This window comes from Calliopsis andreniformis, chromosome 5, assembly GCF_051401765.1.
Source record: "Calliopsis andreniformis isolate RMS-2024a chromosome 5, iyCalAndr_principal, whole genome shotgun sequence".
NCBI lineage: Eukaryota > Metazoa > Arthropoda > Insecta > Hymenoptera > Andrenidae > Calliopsis > Calliopsis andreniformis.
The window spans coordinates 6,385,753-6,402,421 of record NC_135066.1 but is presented as its reverse complement, the minus strand read 5'-3'; the positions used below and the strand labels follow the sequence as shown (position 1 = coordinate 6,402,421).

At 36.7% G+C, this 16,669-nt stretch overlaps 2 protein-coding genes across 3 annotated transcripts; one reads left to right on the top strand and one right to left on the bottom strand.

Moving 5' to 3' along the window:
• Nucleotides 1-3,005, top strand: LOC143178861 (HEAT repeat-containing protein 3). The gene is made up of 6 exons (XM_076377769.1): nucleotides 1-195; nucleotides 666-926; nucleotides 990-1,936; nucleotides 2,027-2,309; nucleotides 2,379-2,552; nucleotides 2,637-3,005. The coding sequence occupies exons 1-6, from the start codon at nucleotides 55-57 to the stop codon at nucleotides 2,745-2,747; spliced, it is 1,917 nt and encodes a 638-aa protein (XP_076233884.1). The 5' UTR covers nucleotides 1-54; the 3' UTR covers nucleotides 2,748-3,005.
• A 115-nt stretch (nucleotides 3,006-3,120) lies between these two features.
• LOC143178862 (uncharacterized) lies at nucleotides 3,121-16,669 on the bottom strand. Of its 2 annotated transcripts, XM_076377771.1 has the most exons (8): nucleotides 16,408-16,669; nucleotides 9,405-9,718; nucleotides 5,772-5,842; nucleotides 5,344-5,593; nucleotides 5,117-5,245; nucleotides 4,686-4,962; nucleotides 3,921-4,623; nucleotides 3,121-3,833 (listed from the first exon to the last, which is right to left on the bottom strand). In XM_076377771.1, the coding sequence occupies exons 2-8, from the start codon at nucleotides 9,599-9,601 to the stop codon at nucleotides 3,637-3,639; spliced, it is 1,824 nt and encodes a 607-aa protein (XP_076233886.1). In that variant the 5' UTR covers nucleotides 9,602-9,718; nucleotides 16,408-16,669; the 3' UTR covers nucleotides 3,121-3,636. The 2 variants fall into 2 exon arrangements, with proteins under 2 accessions (XP_076233886.1, XP_076233885.1); XM_076377770.1 differs by having other exon boundaries at nucleotides 3,121-4,623; nucleotides 16,408-16,668.

The window sequence follows — 16,669 nt, the reverse complement described above, 5'->3', positions numbered from 1 at the left end:
TACAAAGTTATGTTAGAAAGTTATGCACGTTAAAAATTTCTTTCTTATAACAAAATGGGAAAGTTAAAACGGCAGAGGAGAAAACCTCACAAGGAAAATCCCACCGGTCTTCCGTCAGTCAAAGATTTCGAAAATACAGAAACGGAAAATGTGAACGAAGATCGAGAAAATGCGTTACGGAGGGTTTATGAAGAAGTATGTTGATTGAATGTAATTTCTTTTATAATCCTATGAGATTAAAGATCTGTTCCTATATATTATTTTCGTGTTTGTTTTGTCAATGATTTTGTCAGCGACTATTCATAAATATTCGTGGTCTACCCATCGTTGCAAGCACTAACATATTTCTATGCATTTCTGATGGTCTCACAATTAGTATAATATTTAATTTATTATATTAATTATTAATATAATATTATTAGTAATAAACAGAATTGTTATGTTTATGTTAAAATACTGGGAATTTATTAATGGTATGTTTATAAAGATTTAATGGAAAATATAGAAATTGATATTTCTATTAGTAAATAGCTGTGTTTTTATTTGTGTGCCTATAGTAAAAAAATGTCATTAAAATGGTTAAACATGATCTATCTATATTATTTCAAAAGCGATAATGAAATTATTAATATTTTATATCAATACTGTAATTATTTTTATTTTAGATACAGTCAGCTAATGTTGAAGAAAAATTGTCTGGATTACAAACATTGGAATCAATGTCTTGTGATTTAGAACTTGCTGTGCATATTGCAAAGGAAGGAATTGCTAAAATAGTTGGACCAATGCTTATCGATAACAATGCACTTATAAGATCAGGAAGCGCCACTGTTCTAAGGTATATTGCTGACAATGGCAAAGCAGAAGCACATGAGAGCTTAATAAAAGATGATATTATGACCCCATTGTGTGCTTTATTGAAACAAGTAAGTGTAAGACATATCTGGTTTCTTTGTTACAGGAATTAGTAATTTATTTATTGTTTATAGTATTATACAGACTGGCAACCAGAACTTGCTCAAAGTGAGAAAAGTAAAGTGAATGACGAAAAAGAAGCATTCATTCAAGCAGTGACTTTATTATGGACATTGTGTGAAAACAATGAGGAGGCAGTTAAATATTCTAACGAAGAATGCCTTGTTCCCATTTTAACAAAATTTTTTGATATTACCATTTATGGTATAGAAATTACAACTGTTACTGTACAGTGTTTATTATCTTTGTCAGAAGATAATTCCTCTGCTATTAAGACACTCAAAGGCTGTGAAAGTACTCTTCTTCAACTCTTAAATCTAGAAACAAGTAACGACAATGCCACTGATGTAATATATCTTAAAACTGTTGTTACTGGATTGCTATGTAATTTATCTAACCATATGGAGAATAATCCATATTCTATGTCCACAATTTGTAAAGCAATTACTGTACTTTCTGAAACTCTTTCAATTGATTGTAAACAATTAGTAAGTAATTTAACATCAATTATACCTCATGCAAAAAATACTTTCTCAAGTAGTGCAAAGAAAAAAGTTCAAGAGAGTAGAAAAATTTTTGGAGCACAACAACAAGCTTTGGAAATATTAACTAATATATGTTCTGAAGATCAGGAAAATGATACTGATTCTATTTTAAGTGATTCGGATTATGACGCTGCTGACACAGACGATGTGTGTGTAGATGATAAATTATATAAAGTAAACTTATCTGTGCCTCTAGAAATAATTGAAGTCTTTAATAGTTGTAACATACTTGAGAAAGTATGGGATAAAACTGTAGCTGTGGACAAAGATACAATAGAAATATTAGAACAGAATACTGAAGGAAAAGCTATTTTACAACAAATGCACACACTAAATTGTAGAGCTTACTTGTGTTTAAATAATTTAATATCAAGTTTGGAAATTGATGCACTTGGTGGTGTGGAAAACATATATAGGTAACCTATTTTTATAAATACACTTTTGAATATACCATTAACATGAAATATGGGAAAGAAAACTATATATTGAACTGTATTTAATTTTAGAATGTGGATGAATTTGGGAAAAGTTGTTTTTAAGGATGCAGACCCAAATGATATTGAATTATTAGAATCGGCTACTGCAGCTATGAGGGCAGCTCTTCAAATATTATCTGAAGAAAAAGCAAATATTTTTAATCAATTAACGTTAGCTGACATTCAACCACTGTTGAACGGAGAACGTCAGTGTCCAAACGCTAATGTCCGAGCAAATTTGATACGAATATTGGGAAACTTTGCTTTGCTTTTAATGAATAATAATACCTCTGAAGTTGAGGAACTAATTAAAGTAAGATTTATATTAATCTATTAAAATTAAATTAGAAATGTTATTTTACAATTAAAAATGTTCTTTCAGAATGTAACCACATTTTTATTGGATACTTGTATGTTAGAATCAAAAGCTTGGGTTATTGCAGAAGCATTAGATGCAATAATGGATGTATATTCAGAAGATGACAGTGATCAATTGGCGAGTAAAATTGAATTAGTAAAAAGATTGCACACTGTGTTGCCATACTTCAAAAATAAAGTAAGATTTTTTGTGATACATTTCAATGCAATTATTTTGAGTTTTTACTAATTACTTGAGTTTATAACAATAATAATTGAATAGGTACGTCAACAAAAGAAGACTTTGGGAGATAACGTTGCGATTGTGTCTACAGTCAATGCAAATATTACAAGGTTTATAAGATATAAGGAAAAACGAATAAAACATGCTTAAAACGTGGAAATGAATACTTACAATTACTCCTAAGCAATTTTTTTACCAAGGAATGTTAGTATATCGATATACTAAAATAATATTTACAATATAAATATGTTTATACAAAATATTTTTAGCAAATTTTCATATACCTCAAAAATATTTAAATAATGAAACAATGGAATATGCACTTCAAACAATACTATTGATTCTTATTACAAGTGAAATCTAAAATGAAATGTACATTACGAATAAAAGCAAAGAATTATGCAATAATGTTTTGAACTAATTACTTTCCTCTACTTTATACTAATTTAGTCTATACTAAGTGAAGGATAAAAAAATATATTGTTGTCATGCTATGGTTCTCACAGAGAAGAAAGCGCATAAATGCGATAAAATTTTTAATCTTTATTTCATATTAATAAATAGTGAAAATACTAAGTGAATGGGAGACATCTAGGATCACATAATCTATGCTTGAAATCGATGAAAGCATACTGTTCCATCTTCGTATTAAGGTTTCAAGTACATAATACGTATACTTACTATACTTATTATCGACCCTTCGAAGTATCCGCGTGTCTAAAAGGAAGAGTATCGTAAACACCAGCAACTATTATTACGCCACTTCAATAGAAAAACTGTTTGCAAAAGCAATTCCTTTGTCAATACATTATGTAGACTAAAATCGGAATCTTAAAAACAGTTATGCAATAAGGATACTTTAAAGGGTCATCAAAAATTCTATGCATTAAATAAAGGCACATGTACACAAGTTTACACAGTCTTTAAAGAATCATTCGACGAAAACCAACGGAGGTACCATCCTTCCCGTTTAATGTGTAAGCAGAAAATGATTGCACAATGTTTCCTACATAATATTCAATAATTACAGACAGAAATTCTAGAATGACTTTCCTCTCGCTGATTCATAATTCTTTTTTTCTTCATTTAGGACATCCGATTGTGAAGTGTTCAGATTCAATGCACTATGCCTTCTCGGTTTTGGTATCGGATTCACGTCCTTCAGGATCTCTGGCTTTTGCCTGATGGGCTCGGAAATGTGAAGTTCGATCACTTTCACCGGTTTTCTGGGCGAAACTACGGGAATAGGCGAATCATTTAATCTCACCACGCGAATTTCCTTTTGTTCTCTCGGTAGTTCTTTAAACTCTATTTTAACCGCACCTTTATTGTTCTCGTTCTCTACCATATTCTCAAAGAAGTGCCGGCGATTCGCCTGAATCGATTGCCTAGTATTTGCTTGCAAACTTTCCATGTCTTTCTCCTCTGACGAATTTCTAGAAGCATTCTTCGATTCAAGAGCCTTTATTTGTCTTTCGATCTTCTCAATTTCGTCCTTAACAGAGAAACTGTCGCTCCTCGACAACGTATCCGAGGAGCTCTTTCTTCTGAGGCAAACCTCTTCAAGTTCCTCAGGCGAGTTCACTTGATCGATGTCTTTAATAATTTCTATATTTTCTTGAGAAGTTCTGCGATATTCAATTTGAATATCCTCTTTATTCTCGTTCGTCGGTTCTTTACAATCTGCTTTTGTTAACTTTTCTTCATTCTCCGTAATGGAATCTTTGGATTCAGACTGTTCTCTTTCTACAGAATATTCTTTCGTACATGTTTCTTCCGTACATGATTTGTCCACATCGTGTGTAGTATTTTCTACACTTCCAACTAGATTATCCTTTATAGTGGTTCTTTCTAATATCTCTGTATCATTTTGATTAGACTCCACTGGATTCTCCGTGATCTCGCTGGGCTGTTCTTCTTTGCTCTTCTTCGTCATTTCGTCGATGTTTTCAGTGACTCTCCCTATGTCAGTTGGTTCAACTATCTGAAGTTCAACACTAGGTGCTTCGGAAGCCTTTTGTGCAATCTGCAAGATAAAAAGGACGATTAGTCGATTGACAATCGTCTCTTAAGCATTTTTGTACGTACCTCGCTTGTTTCCAATTTGTCTACGAGACGTGGTGGCTGCGGTGCTCTCCGTTTCTTTCGACCGTACGCACTCATCGTACTCCCAACGGAGACGCAGCTGTTTATAGAGAGATTGGACTTCCTTACGGCGTCTTGGGTGCACCTTTTGAACACATAATCGTCGGGAACGTTTTCGTTCTCGTCGCAGAACGCGGTATCGCTCGAGCGATTCGTTTCTTCTTCAGAATCCTGAGTATTCGCGTTCATTCGTTGCGACGATCTGTTACCGAATCTTCGTCTAGAAAAAGAGATTTCTTTGAGACGAGCACTCAGTACAAATTTTCTTTAAATAATTCAACTCGCAAGTTTCTGTATTATGTTTCCTACGATCAGGAAGAAAATACGAAAATGACGAATCTAAAGAGAATAAAACAAGAAACGTATGAGCTTACAAAGGTGGAATAGGTGTTCTTTCTTGTGTTTTTTCTCGAAGAGTCACAGTTCCGTTCTCTTTTGGACCTTTGTTCTCAAAGTCCAAGGGTGGTATTTTATCAGTTGGCTTTGGGCTCACTTGACCAAATCTGTTCACAGAATTTGGAAAATTAGTTAATAATGATAGTATATAGGGGCCCTAGTTTTTAATATATTTATATGTATTAGTTTTTTTAACTCTACCCACCTTCTTGCTGGTGGTTTTGGAGTAAGATCACCCATGATAGATGTAGTAGTGTCTTGTGGACTTCCTTCATAGATTCTCGCAGGATCACCATTTACGGTCAAGCTAGAACTGTATCTCGAGGAATTGTCCAACGTATACTTTCTTCTTCTTGCTAAAGTGCCAAGAGCTTCGTCAAACTCTTGCTGGTCTTTCATTATTCGCGAAGGTGGTACAGGTTTTGTAGAGGGTTCTCTTTTGTAGGTTGATGAGACTGGATACAATCAAATTAATTAGAAGAAACGATTGCAGCTATAGGTATATTACATCTTATAATTCAAGTAGTAACGAAAATTGTCGTATATGGAAGAAGAAGAAAATTAATTACTCTTAGAAAAAAAAACGAATCGTTTGATTATCGATTGTGTCAAGTAGTTTCAGAGTTCACCAACCTGTGGTAATTGTGGATCTCTTCTCTTGCGTTTCCGCCTTTTCGTCCTTCCGTTTACCAAATAGTCCATTCCTGAAAAGAGATCAAGGTTGCTACTTCATAGGGATAAGAAGAGAAAGAATGAATTAGCCATCATTTAGTAGTTTCGCTGTGCGTCAAACGATAACTGTGCTATTCTCGCTGCATGTCGAGCACGTTATGCGATTCGTGTCACATTTATGTAGGTATATGTCATGTAAAGCAATGATGGAGTAATGTACGTTGTATACTATGTTCTTAATCTACATAATCCAGTAATTAATGGTGCTGGATGAGTTCTTCGTACTAAACTTGTAAAATTGAATATGCATCATTAAAATTCTCTCTGTGATTACACTGTGTAAGAAAATAAACTTCTTCTTGTTTTACATTATCCCGTTGCTAATAACTTGTAATTTTTATCTTCCATATGATCTTCATAGCGAAATTGCTGCACTAAATAAAACGAACTGTAGAAAAAGAAACAGGAATAAAAAAGTGTCTTCGTAAAGTACAAACTTGCTCCGACAGTCGAGAAGCAAACGAATCGATAAGTATATTTCGGAGGTACCTTATCTACCAGAATATTCAGTGACTCATTACAAATATAGAACTGGTTGCTCATCTACCATAAATAACAAAGTTTCTACTATTCAAATGTAAGTGTCTGCATAATTCCTGTTCTATTCCACGCGGAGGACGTGAAAGGAAATCTCGGGCTGAAGCTAATTCGCAACACGCTGAAGTTGCTTAAGCGTTTCGCTGACCATGAATCAGTCCTCGGGTTTATCATCGCGCAGTAAATGATCTGCAAACTTCTTCCCATCCCTAGTGAACTCTTCGACTAACTTGTCACAGCAACGTTCTTCCTATGTTCTTTTACCCTAGCTCAGAGTTTCTTAACCTTTCGTGGTTCTCTGTCCCCATTCTTTTTTCTTGTCCCCATTTCTTCATCTTCATTTCCTTCACGTAGACACAGTTCCGAGAATTCAATGTCATCGCGACCCCTAAGAGGCGATGTCGCCCCCGTTGAGAAACCCTGCTTTAGTTTCTCGTTATTTCTATTACTTTCTAGAATTGCTGTATATTTACTTCTGTTCAATTTCACAATGAATTGATCCCAGAAATGTGTTCATTATATTCCATGAGTTCTCGTCAGTGTAGGCAGCCAGTCGCGAAATTATAGCAGGGAAACACCGATATAGCAGAGATAGTGCTATTTTTGAAATTTCATGTGCTATTTAATAGAACACGATTAACTCTAAGAAGCATAAGTAACGGAAGTTCTATTTCGACAACTAGTAACGCAATCAAGTTCGAATTTTACACGTAGTTCACAGTTATTCCAGAATTTCACGGTTCTTTTATTTCTGAAAAGAATCTCCTTTCTTGACTAACAAGGCAGAAAAAGTCCTCTCGAGGTACACATTGAAATTTCCAGAAATTTGAATCATGTCGTTACGTTCAAAGACGAAGTGTATTTTTCACTTGCGATCGTTGATCGTTTCGGATCGCTGGACCTCGGAGTCTATCTTATCAGCCGCTCTCAAAGATCACGGATTACGTTAATGGGTATCGTGCGCCACGAACATCCGCGTGTCGAAATCGCAAAGAAGAGAACCATGTGAAGTGGCACTCGAGCGTTGGTACGAATTTGTTCACCGTGAGTCGTTGCCACGGGTAAAATAAGAAAATGGTATTCCTGACGTCAGCCAATCTCAATACATACATGTATGTATACATGTACTCGCGTGGCCACTTGTGTACCATGATTGCCATCTCGTTTCGTATTCGATCTTTCCTAGTCATGTGAACCCTGACTGCTCGATCAATATGTCCACGCTACGATTTTTCATTCCTTCGAGACACCTACATACGTGTCTTGGCTTACTTATTATCAGTCGATTAGTTCATGGATTCTGCTAAGAACACTCTTTGAATACTATTATCCTTTTAGTGAAAACACATTAGTAGGCACGTGAAGTGGTAATTAACACTCTGGCTGTAATGCTTTCTGGACTGAAATTCACAGCTGGGAATATGTTTGGAAATAAAAAAGTAGTAGGTATGTAAGATAAGTAGCGTCTAAACGAAAATGGGGACCAGTTAGTTTATATTTTCCATAACTGAACTAAGAAAATCTATTCTTTACTAAAAGCCTATTCTTCTATTCGTGTAGATTAGAAGATTCTGTCAATGGCAAACAAGTATAAAGAAGAATCATCGCGAAGCTCCTAGCTTGTATCATGGATGATTACTGACAGAACGATTACGGATGTCCGTTAAATGATCGATAACCCTCGTACAACAGATCCAAAGTGCTCTTTACACTACATCTCTGTGGGCCAAGCTATCTTCGGATGATTTATAGATACTATGACGCATCGTTTTATGACCTTTCATGCAGAATGATTAACCGAATATGTATTGACGTGTAATATCCGAGAAACACGAACTCGCGCCATCGGCGATCAATTCGATCCAATAGCAATTCAGGATTTTCGACCAACCTACTCTTCTGCATTATAAAATATTCAAACTATGCTTCGAACGTTCCAGTTGTTACCCTAAAATTGAATTAGCGAGCAACCAGTAATGTTAGAGAAAAATGTAGATCGATATCTGTGCATTCATTACCAATATTGATAGGTTTTATTATTAAATTAAAAGAACATCCGTGGTAAAGAGTACATATTCAATTTTCTCTTTCTTAAATTTTCAAACGTCAGGTATAATAATATAATAATAACGCAAACAGAAATTTTAGAGCAATGTAAAGTGTATTCAACATTTTTTATGTTGCAAATGATAAGAGAGTTAAAATAACGTCGAATCACGTATCGTTTATCGCTTATCTTGTAATAAAACGTAAAAAGTTAATCGAAAGCAGTATTAAATGGTCAGACGAGTAAAATTTTCGAAGGAAATGCATACAAGAAGAAGATAACCAGGAGGTGAGCAATTCCGCGCAGAAAAGGGGCTCAGCGACGTTTCTTCAAATAGAAATCACGAAGACCTTTCGAATGAAACTCGACTTGACGTCGATCGTTTGGTACGTTAGGTCCACGTTATTTACGCTGTTTGGATGTCAGCCAAACGCAGGTATATACTGTGTCCGATTCACGTTTGTGTTTCGTTCTCACTTAGTAAGTTCAAGTTCAACAAACTTACAGATGTTTGCAACTTTTCCCTCGCTAATCCGCTTTGAAACCCCTCAATACGGAAACTTTAAATACCATTACCAAAGCTACTTTTATGCGCTATTGGAATCCTACTCTTGAATCTTATTCGATCCTCTTGTGTACATATTTTTTTGCATATCAGTAAGTGCAAGGCTGAATCGAAGGGGATCGAGGAGGCTATAGATACAAGCTTCAACCTTGAAGAGGTTTCAATTTTCATATACTAAAATAAATGTCTGTAAATACTTAGGAAAAAAGATATTTCCAATTTATTAATGGCTTTCTTCAAAAGGCACATTTACGGTGGAGATTTCGAGGCTACTTTAGACCAAGGATTGAAAATAGTTGTAAAGAGTTGGAATTAAAGTGGTCAATTTCCATCTAGATCCTTGGTTAATGAGTACTTCTGAATTGTAAAATCGATAATTTCTTACCAAGTAGATTTGATGGAGAAGCTATTCGATCTTTTTTTCCTGCTCCGTCCGAAGGTCCAAAACTTGTGCTTCGAGTCCTTCGTTTTACCATCACGGTGCAATGTCGATTGCGTATTGTTGGTAATTTCCTCGTTGAAGGGATTCAAATGTTCCGGATAATCGTAGATGGTAACACTCGAACGCCTCGATTGCGACATGATTCTGAATGTTGCCTCTGCGAAAGTTTGTTTTTTATCGCAACGTTGCCGCGACACCTTGTGTCGACGGGATTCACCGATTGTTACTCATGGTCTTCTTGGTGGTCGCTTGGGGAGCTGAAAATACAAAAAGGATTCCGATTTAATATGTACTGCAACGTTTTATGTCTATCTATACGCTAGATCGATTTTGAATTGAGCGAGAATTGAAAAGAAAGTCAATTGGTCCTTCGTTATTATGTACATAGGGGAGCGGGGAGACTGAGGCATGATTTGGATTGTGATAACAATAAATTAGAAGGCAAAAATCTATTTGATTATTCTAGGCATTTAATTTTGACCTTGAACTATATTAATAATTTTGCTGTGGAGCATAAGTTAGCGAAGACGGGACAGGAGGCGAACAATTTGGAACGAGTTACCATACATATAATTGTTGAATGTACTCATGTCAATTGTTGGTTCAAATCGAACAACTAGTGACGTTCAATTGAGAATCATTGAATAGCAATCATTACGGAGCACGTAAAAGTCACAAGGTTAATCCGGTAAACTCGGAAATGCGCGCGTCTTCTGTTGACCTGGTCAAATCTGAAGGGGAAAATAAAAGGATTTGTTCAAATGAAAATCGCTATGAAAGTCAATTGCTTTATATCCTGATCCTTTTGAATTGAAGCCAAATTTTTCGAAAATAACGAAAAAATGTATGCGAATAAAAAGTTATTTGTAATTTTTATTCCAACATTATACGAAGCAGAATTTACTCCAAATCATATTCAAATAACGCCTAACTCTATTGAACGTTAACCTCTGGTATCAATCGAATTGCAAAGCGTTAATATTTCTTAAAATTAATTAACCTTTTTAGCTTTGAAAGCTCGAGTTTTATACGATATTAGTTTCCAAGATTCAATCTTTAAGGTTGAGCCTTGAAGCTTCGAAGGCTCGAGCTTTACACAACGCTACTCTACTTCGCGTGGCGGATGGCGGAAAAGAAATGTTGAAGTGAGAATGATCAGCCGTGCTACATGTGCGCGTACCGAAAAGTGACGCAGGAGAGATTTGCGGAATTAACGTTGTCCCGTGAAAAACACCATCTCCGCGAGGTTGTTCTCGTTCGGGGTGTTGGATACAAAACGGTCTCAGAAGAGACGTCCTCGGACTGTCGAGTCAACCAGAGGTATCACGTGCTTACGCGGAATGGCTAACGAACGCAATTAGCTCAATTAGCTCATTGCACTCGTCGCTGTTCGTCTCTGATCTCGAGCTCCTCGATGAACCTGCGTTGCAATTGCTCGCGCTTGAACAATCTTCCACGGGGACAATTACACGTAATGTTTGCCTCTTATTTATGTTCCTTACTTATTGACGACGAGCTCACAGCAAGTGCTACGCCTCCCATTTTTCCTTTTTAAATGAAAAATTAAGTATATTTGCCGTCATTATTAACGATTTCTTGTCATATTTCAGACAGTTTACCAATTTCGCCTGTGTAATTACACGCTAAAAAGCTTCTGTGTACATACATACTATGTACTTAAGTAAATCAAACAGTTTTCAGAGGTGAAATTGTATATTGTCAGTGAAAGTTCGCACGTAGTATTCCTGATTTCTCAACAGTTTTCATCATGAAATGATTTCATTAGAAATATTAAAAACTAAGAGTAATAAAAACATCAAATTGATCATTTGAATAATTGGATATTCGTAATAAAATAAGCAAAAACAAGTTGGCTATTCGATTTTATGTAAAGGCAAAATACATAAATCGTAAAGAACTTTCCAACAGACCTAATACACATATATCTACATAATATACCTGTTCTCATAGATGTCCTAACAGCTATTAATTTTCAAACCATAAACTTAATCTTTTCATTCAAACCCTGCAACGCCTAATTAAAGCACGCTCCCAACCGAATAAGATTAGCTAAAATACAGCGTGTATTCGAATGATTTTAACAATGCTTTCTGAGCACGCGTAATAACTCGAGGAAAGAGGAACTCGATGAACGACACGAGGAGGTAAAAGCGTGCTTCGCGGGAGAATTCAACGACTTCCTTTCGAGAAAGCAATCCCATAACGTTCCTCGAGTTTTCACCTTATATGTACGAATAAGCGAAAAACGCGCGAGATACATTTCATTTCGTTCCGCGCAACGCTCGGCCAGATCTCAAGCCGGAACAGCTTTTCCAAGCTGTGTTAGCTGTATTATCTGACAGCTTATTTAATTCGACTTCGTTTCGAGAGTTCCCCCGTGTTTAAACGTAGGAAGGACAATCCAGGCAAAGTCAAGTTAATTCCCGGATAATTTGCATCGAACCTTAGCTTGATCCAGCAACCGATTCCACAGTTTCTTTACGTTGCACAGCACTTTAAAAGAGCCATTCGACTGCAACAAATCTATTATAGATTTTCTATTGCTTTTTAAAAATTCTAACGAAAAAACACTTACATGCTTTCTATAGCTAAAGAGTTAACGATCAAATGAAACCTAGTTATTCGTTGAACTTGACGTTTGCATGACCATTTCGTTAAAGAGCCATTTGACTGCAACAAATCTGTTATAGATTTTCTATTGCTTTTTAAAAATTCTAACGAAAAAACACTTACACGCTTTTTGTGGTTAAAGAGTTAACGATCAAATGAAACTTAGTTATTCGTTGAACTTGACGTTTGCATGACCATTTCGTTAAAAGAAATTCGGTCAAAATTCCCTGGTTCCGTTTTACAAAATTCGCGTGTGATCGTTGCTTGGAATCGACAAACTTAGACATTGATAAAAGGTTGCTCCAGTTTTATGCGGCACGCGAAACTGAAATTTTGCTTGATAAATCTTAACAGCGTGATTACTGTACGAAGCGGCCTGTGAAAAGAGTCTAACATAAGAATTTAGGGTCGTATAGTACTTTTACGAAAATAGAATACATATGTATGTCTCCTGGTAGCAGTTAGGTCCAAAAATAAGTCCTTTCGAAGCAGTCTGCCGATTTGCTTCGTCTTTCGTTTTTATACAATGCGCTGAACTTCATGTTACATCTGATATTCGTTGGGACTTAGTACCTACGTATTTTTGGGGGAAATTCCCTAATACCATGAGACAGACAATTTTAATATGTACTGTATACCTAACTACGTTTTACTACAATAGTATTTTTTTATCATACAACTTCTTTCTTTTTCTTTTATTCTATATAGTTACATATGTATAGTTCGAATAATTCATTTGCTACTTTAATTCTAGTGTTAACCCCTTGTTTTGTTTCTTAAGGTAAATACATCAAAGTTCTTATATAAAACAAAAATTAACTAATAAATTAGTAGAAAAATGATTATTGTAAAATAAATGAAGAAATTATGAATTAATCGAAGATTCTATAATGTCATCTTTTCTGCTAAGTTTGACAATACAAAAAAATATCTGCTCCAAGATTTCAAACATAACTTACACTACTAGTGTAACTCTTTAAAATAAGGGGTTAAATCAGTCACTAACCAGCCAACATCAAATTGTCAATATGTTCCTATTCTGATCACAACGTGAAATCGTTTGACCAAAGTTGCACTGTGTGGTCGAAGGACTGCTTACAACTTCGATAAGCGATGGTACCTATTCAAATATTGAACAAACTTTTCAAGCTCGAGGATTTATTGTGCAATCCCGCCAGATCGACCGAGATCCTAAAAATATCTTTGTAAATCCCGTAGTATCCGAGTTTCTGGGAGAAAGCCAAAGAACAGTCACATTTTCCGTGGCATCGTCCACTCGTTTCTCTTATCAACACGAAAAAAGTCTTTTTTTCTTCCGTTTCACTGTTTCCCTTCGATCTTCGACTTTGCACTCGTACACGTCATCGACATAATTTTATTTCTTCGCTTTATCTGGCCTTCGTCGTTAAGAAAGCAAACCCAAGTTGCTACTATGTAAAGGAATCTTATTGTTAGAAACCTTCTCTTCTCTAAGCTTTAAGCTCTTAACTGATTTCAAGCCACGAGCATGTATCGAAACAATATTCTACAGTGTAGAGAGAAATCGAAGGAAGACACTTTGGACCCTTGGCTTGCGAGAGTAATAGCGACTTGGCCAAAATCAATTATGAAATATATACCTCCGACGCGTAATCAAAATAAACAGGTGTAGAATTAAGAAACGATCATGAGTACAATGAAAAATAAGTTGAATAAGCAGCACTGTCGTAATCAACAAAGATAGTTACTAAGAATCTCAACATTCGATCGTTCTCTCGTTACGTCAGACTCTTTAGCGTCTCTTTATCTTCTTCGGGACAACATGCTCCGCTCGTTTCCCAGGTGATATGTATTGCTTCTATTGTGCGAATGAGTGTATCGATGGTAGAAACGAGCGTGCTAACTCGTGCACAACGAGACGATTCGCAAGGGTCTTCTTCCTGGGAAGCATAGCGATATCTTTTTCTACGTTATTACGTCAGAGTTGTTGATGTAACGAACAGAAACAGTACTTTGCTCGTTATAAACTCGGCGCTGCCTATCTTTCTTCTTGAATTTATCCTGGAGATATCTTTTGTTCTTTCTGTAAATAACGCATCGACTGACATCACGATACTATGCAGTAGACCGACAGTCATACTTGACAAGATAAAGCTGATCTATCAGTAGATAGTACGATTTTCAAGTCGTACCCCTCACTATACTATAAACTTGTCAGCGGTGTGCCATGAGCCTGTACCGAGGAAACATTGTACACTCCTTATGCGGCGCGTCGAGTTTCGAGGGAAAAAGTCCGCAGGAATGACTTTGAACTCCGCGACCGCCACGGTTCCTTTTCCCTAGCTATCCCTTCGTGCTCGCTGGTAATTATGGAACTATCGATTGGTGCTTCCGTGCATTGCTTGGAAGTCGCAATCGTTGGATCTACGAACGCCACACATCCTTAAACGCCGTTCCTCGTGGCAGCTATTTCGCGGTGACTCGTGCCACGAGACCCAGTCACGGATGCCAGAGATTCTCAACCATGAAAACTGGTTTCTTTTATTTCTCCAAAGACATTTCGAGCCTCTTTCGTGCTGCCTGCGGAAGCGTTTTCGAGGTAAACCGATTGACGAAGAAAAAGTGGAAGGAACGATTCTTAAATCGTCGCTGAAAACGTTCTAACAAAGTTTCGCCAGAAAGTATGGAAACACCATCTATTAGATACACGTTTCGAGTATTAGCAAGGAGCTTTCTCGCGCACTTCCGTGAGTAATCGCAAGAAGCGTTAACAGCCGCGCGATAAAAATAACGCTTACCACCGATTGTTTATGGAGGCGCGTGGCAATCGAGCGTGATGGAGGAACAGAATGAAACCGTGCGTGGCAGTGAGGGTCAAAAAAGGTCATAGGATCGGCAGAACTCGAAACACTGTGTCCGGGGTACTAAATTACACGCGTCATGTAGGTCAGTGAATCGCCAGGGCTCGAAACGATCGTGCATGAGTTACGTTACGCTATGGTGCACGTCTATTATCCATCTACGAAAAAGAAACGGTTAAGAACGGTTCATCTTCGTCTGCTCGACGCTCTCGACCACGGCTACTTTAGAGCGTTTCAAACTTGACAGTACAATGAAACTCTGTGTACAGCACTTACATGCTATAATCTCATGAGTCGTTACGCGCAATGAGATTATAGAGTATAAAAATCACGCTTTTCAGGATAATCCATAATTTATACAGTAAAACCATGTTTAGCTCTTCAACGATGCTGAATTTTTGCATGCCAAACCACTTTTATGTACCAAAATAAGTATTATATCATTAGAAAGTTGGTATTTTTTAATTGAATGGTTCATATATGCTTTACATGGACTGAAAAATGATTTAGAAAAATTCTTCTAGACAGATCTATGACATGATGCATACTATAGAAATCGTATTGAAAAAAGTCTTCGTTGCCAGTTATTTTAAAATATTCCTAAAAGGTTGGTTTATATAAATACGTAAGATTAAAATTGATTTTTTGAAACTTTCAAACGGTTATCTGGACTTAAACATCATCGATTAAGAACGCACTACTTCGTCCATAACCAACACTGCCAGCTGTCAATTGCATTTTACATTGACACTATTAAGCGTCCGAATTTTCTAGACTTTAATGCTTACGAAACTACATTGATAGTCCTACCAACAACACTGCATTCAACATCATTTTCCCCTAACCAATTATTCTCTATATTAACGTCCTTTTTTCTGACACATTTCAAAGGTGCTTTACAACCATTTTACAGTCGTCACCTTCGCGTGTTTTCGCTGCCATTGAATTCGGAGCACAAAGATTTACATACTGGGATTGTCGAGCAAAGATAAGCAATTTTTATCACTAAAACAAGTCCACTCGAAAGAATGGCCCGGAAATAACTTCGATAGCGTTTTCATCGATACGACAGACGACAATGAAATTCCTCACGCGACAGTTACGCATCATCGATTCGCCAAGTGCATTCCCGTCTTTAACTTATTATTTATTCATACGTGTATCGCGTTTCTTCCCGCGACAACTTCTCAGTTTACATCGCGACAGCGTACGATAACGCGAATAGAGGAAATTGTGGGATTTGGAGTGGAAACTTGGAAACTATCGCTTCGCTTCGCAATGATTAACGATCAAGCTACCGATCGCGAGCAACGAAACGATACAGCGCGCCGTTTCGATTATCGATAAACGACCCTTCGAGCCGTCTAGACAGGTTTCCAAATACGGTGTACGAAACATTCAAAATTCATAACACTTCTGACAACTACGTGGATGGTAAATGATGCTCGAGAGACGATGAAAATGAAAATACTTACGTAAGTGCGTGTTGATGACAAGTCGTTACGGTGTGCTAAGGCAGGTGAAAAGATTCGACGTTCGTCGGTCGTCGAAGACACGTCGAACTGTTTTTAATTTCTCCACGATGTGTTTCCAATTTCTACACTGTCGATGACACTAATTCCAGAGTGGACAAGAGAACACAAACAATCGCGAGAACCAACGTGCGACACCGTTCCCCGAAAACACAATACACGTTACCGCGACGAGGATCGTCGGCCGACTGGTGCCGACTCTCGG

Coding starts and splice junctions, on each gene's coding strand:
- LOC143178861 (XM_076377769.1), top strand. CDS start 55: ATGGGAAAGTTAAAACGGCAGAGGAGAAAACCTCACAAGGAAAATCCC. Junction 196..665: donor TACGGAGGGTTTATGAAGAA/GTATGTTGATTG, acceptor TTTTTATTTTAG/ATACAGTCAGCTAATGTTGA. Junction 927..989: donor TGTGTGCTTTATTGAAACAA/GTAAGTGTAAGA, acceptor TATTGTTTATAG/TATTATACAGACTGGCAACC.
- LOC143178862 (XM_076377770.1), bottom strand. CDS start 9,601: ATGTCGCAATCGAGGCGTTCGAGTGTTACCATCTACGATTATCCGGAA. Junction 5,594..5,771: donor GAGATCCACAATTACCACAG/GTTGGTGAACTC, acceptor GATTGTATCCAG/TCTCATCAACCTACAAAAGA. Junction 4,963..5,116: donor AGAACACCTATTCCACCTTT/GTAAGCTCATAC, acceptor CTCTTTTTCTAG/ACGAAGATTCGGTAACAGAT.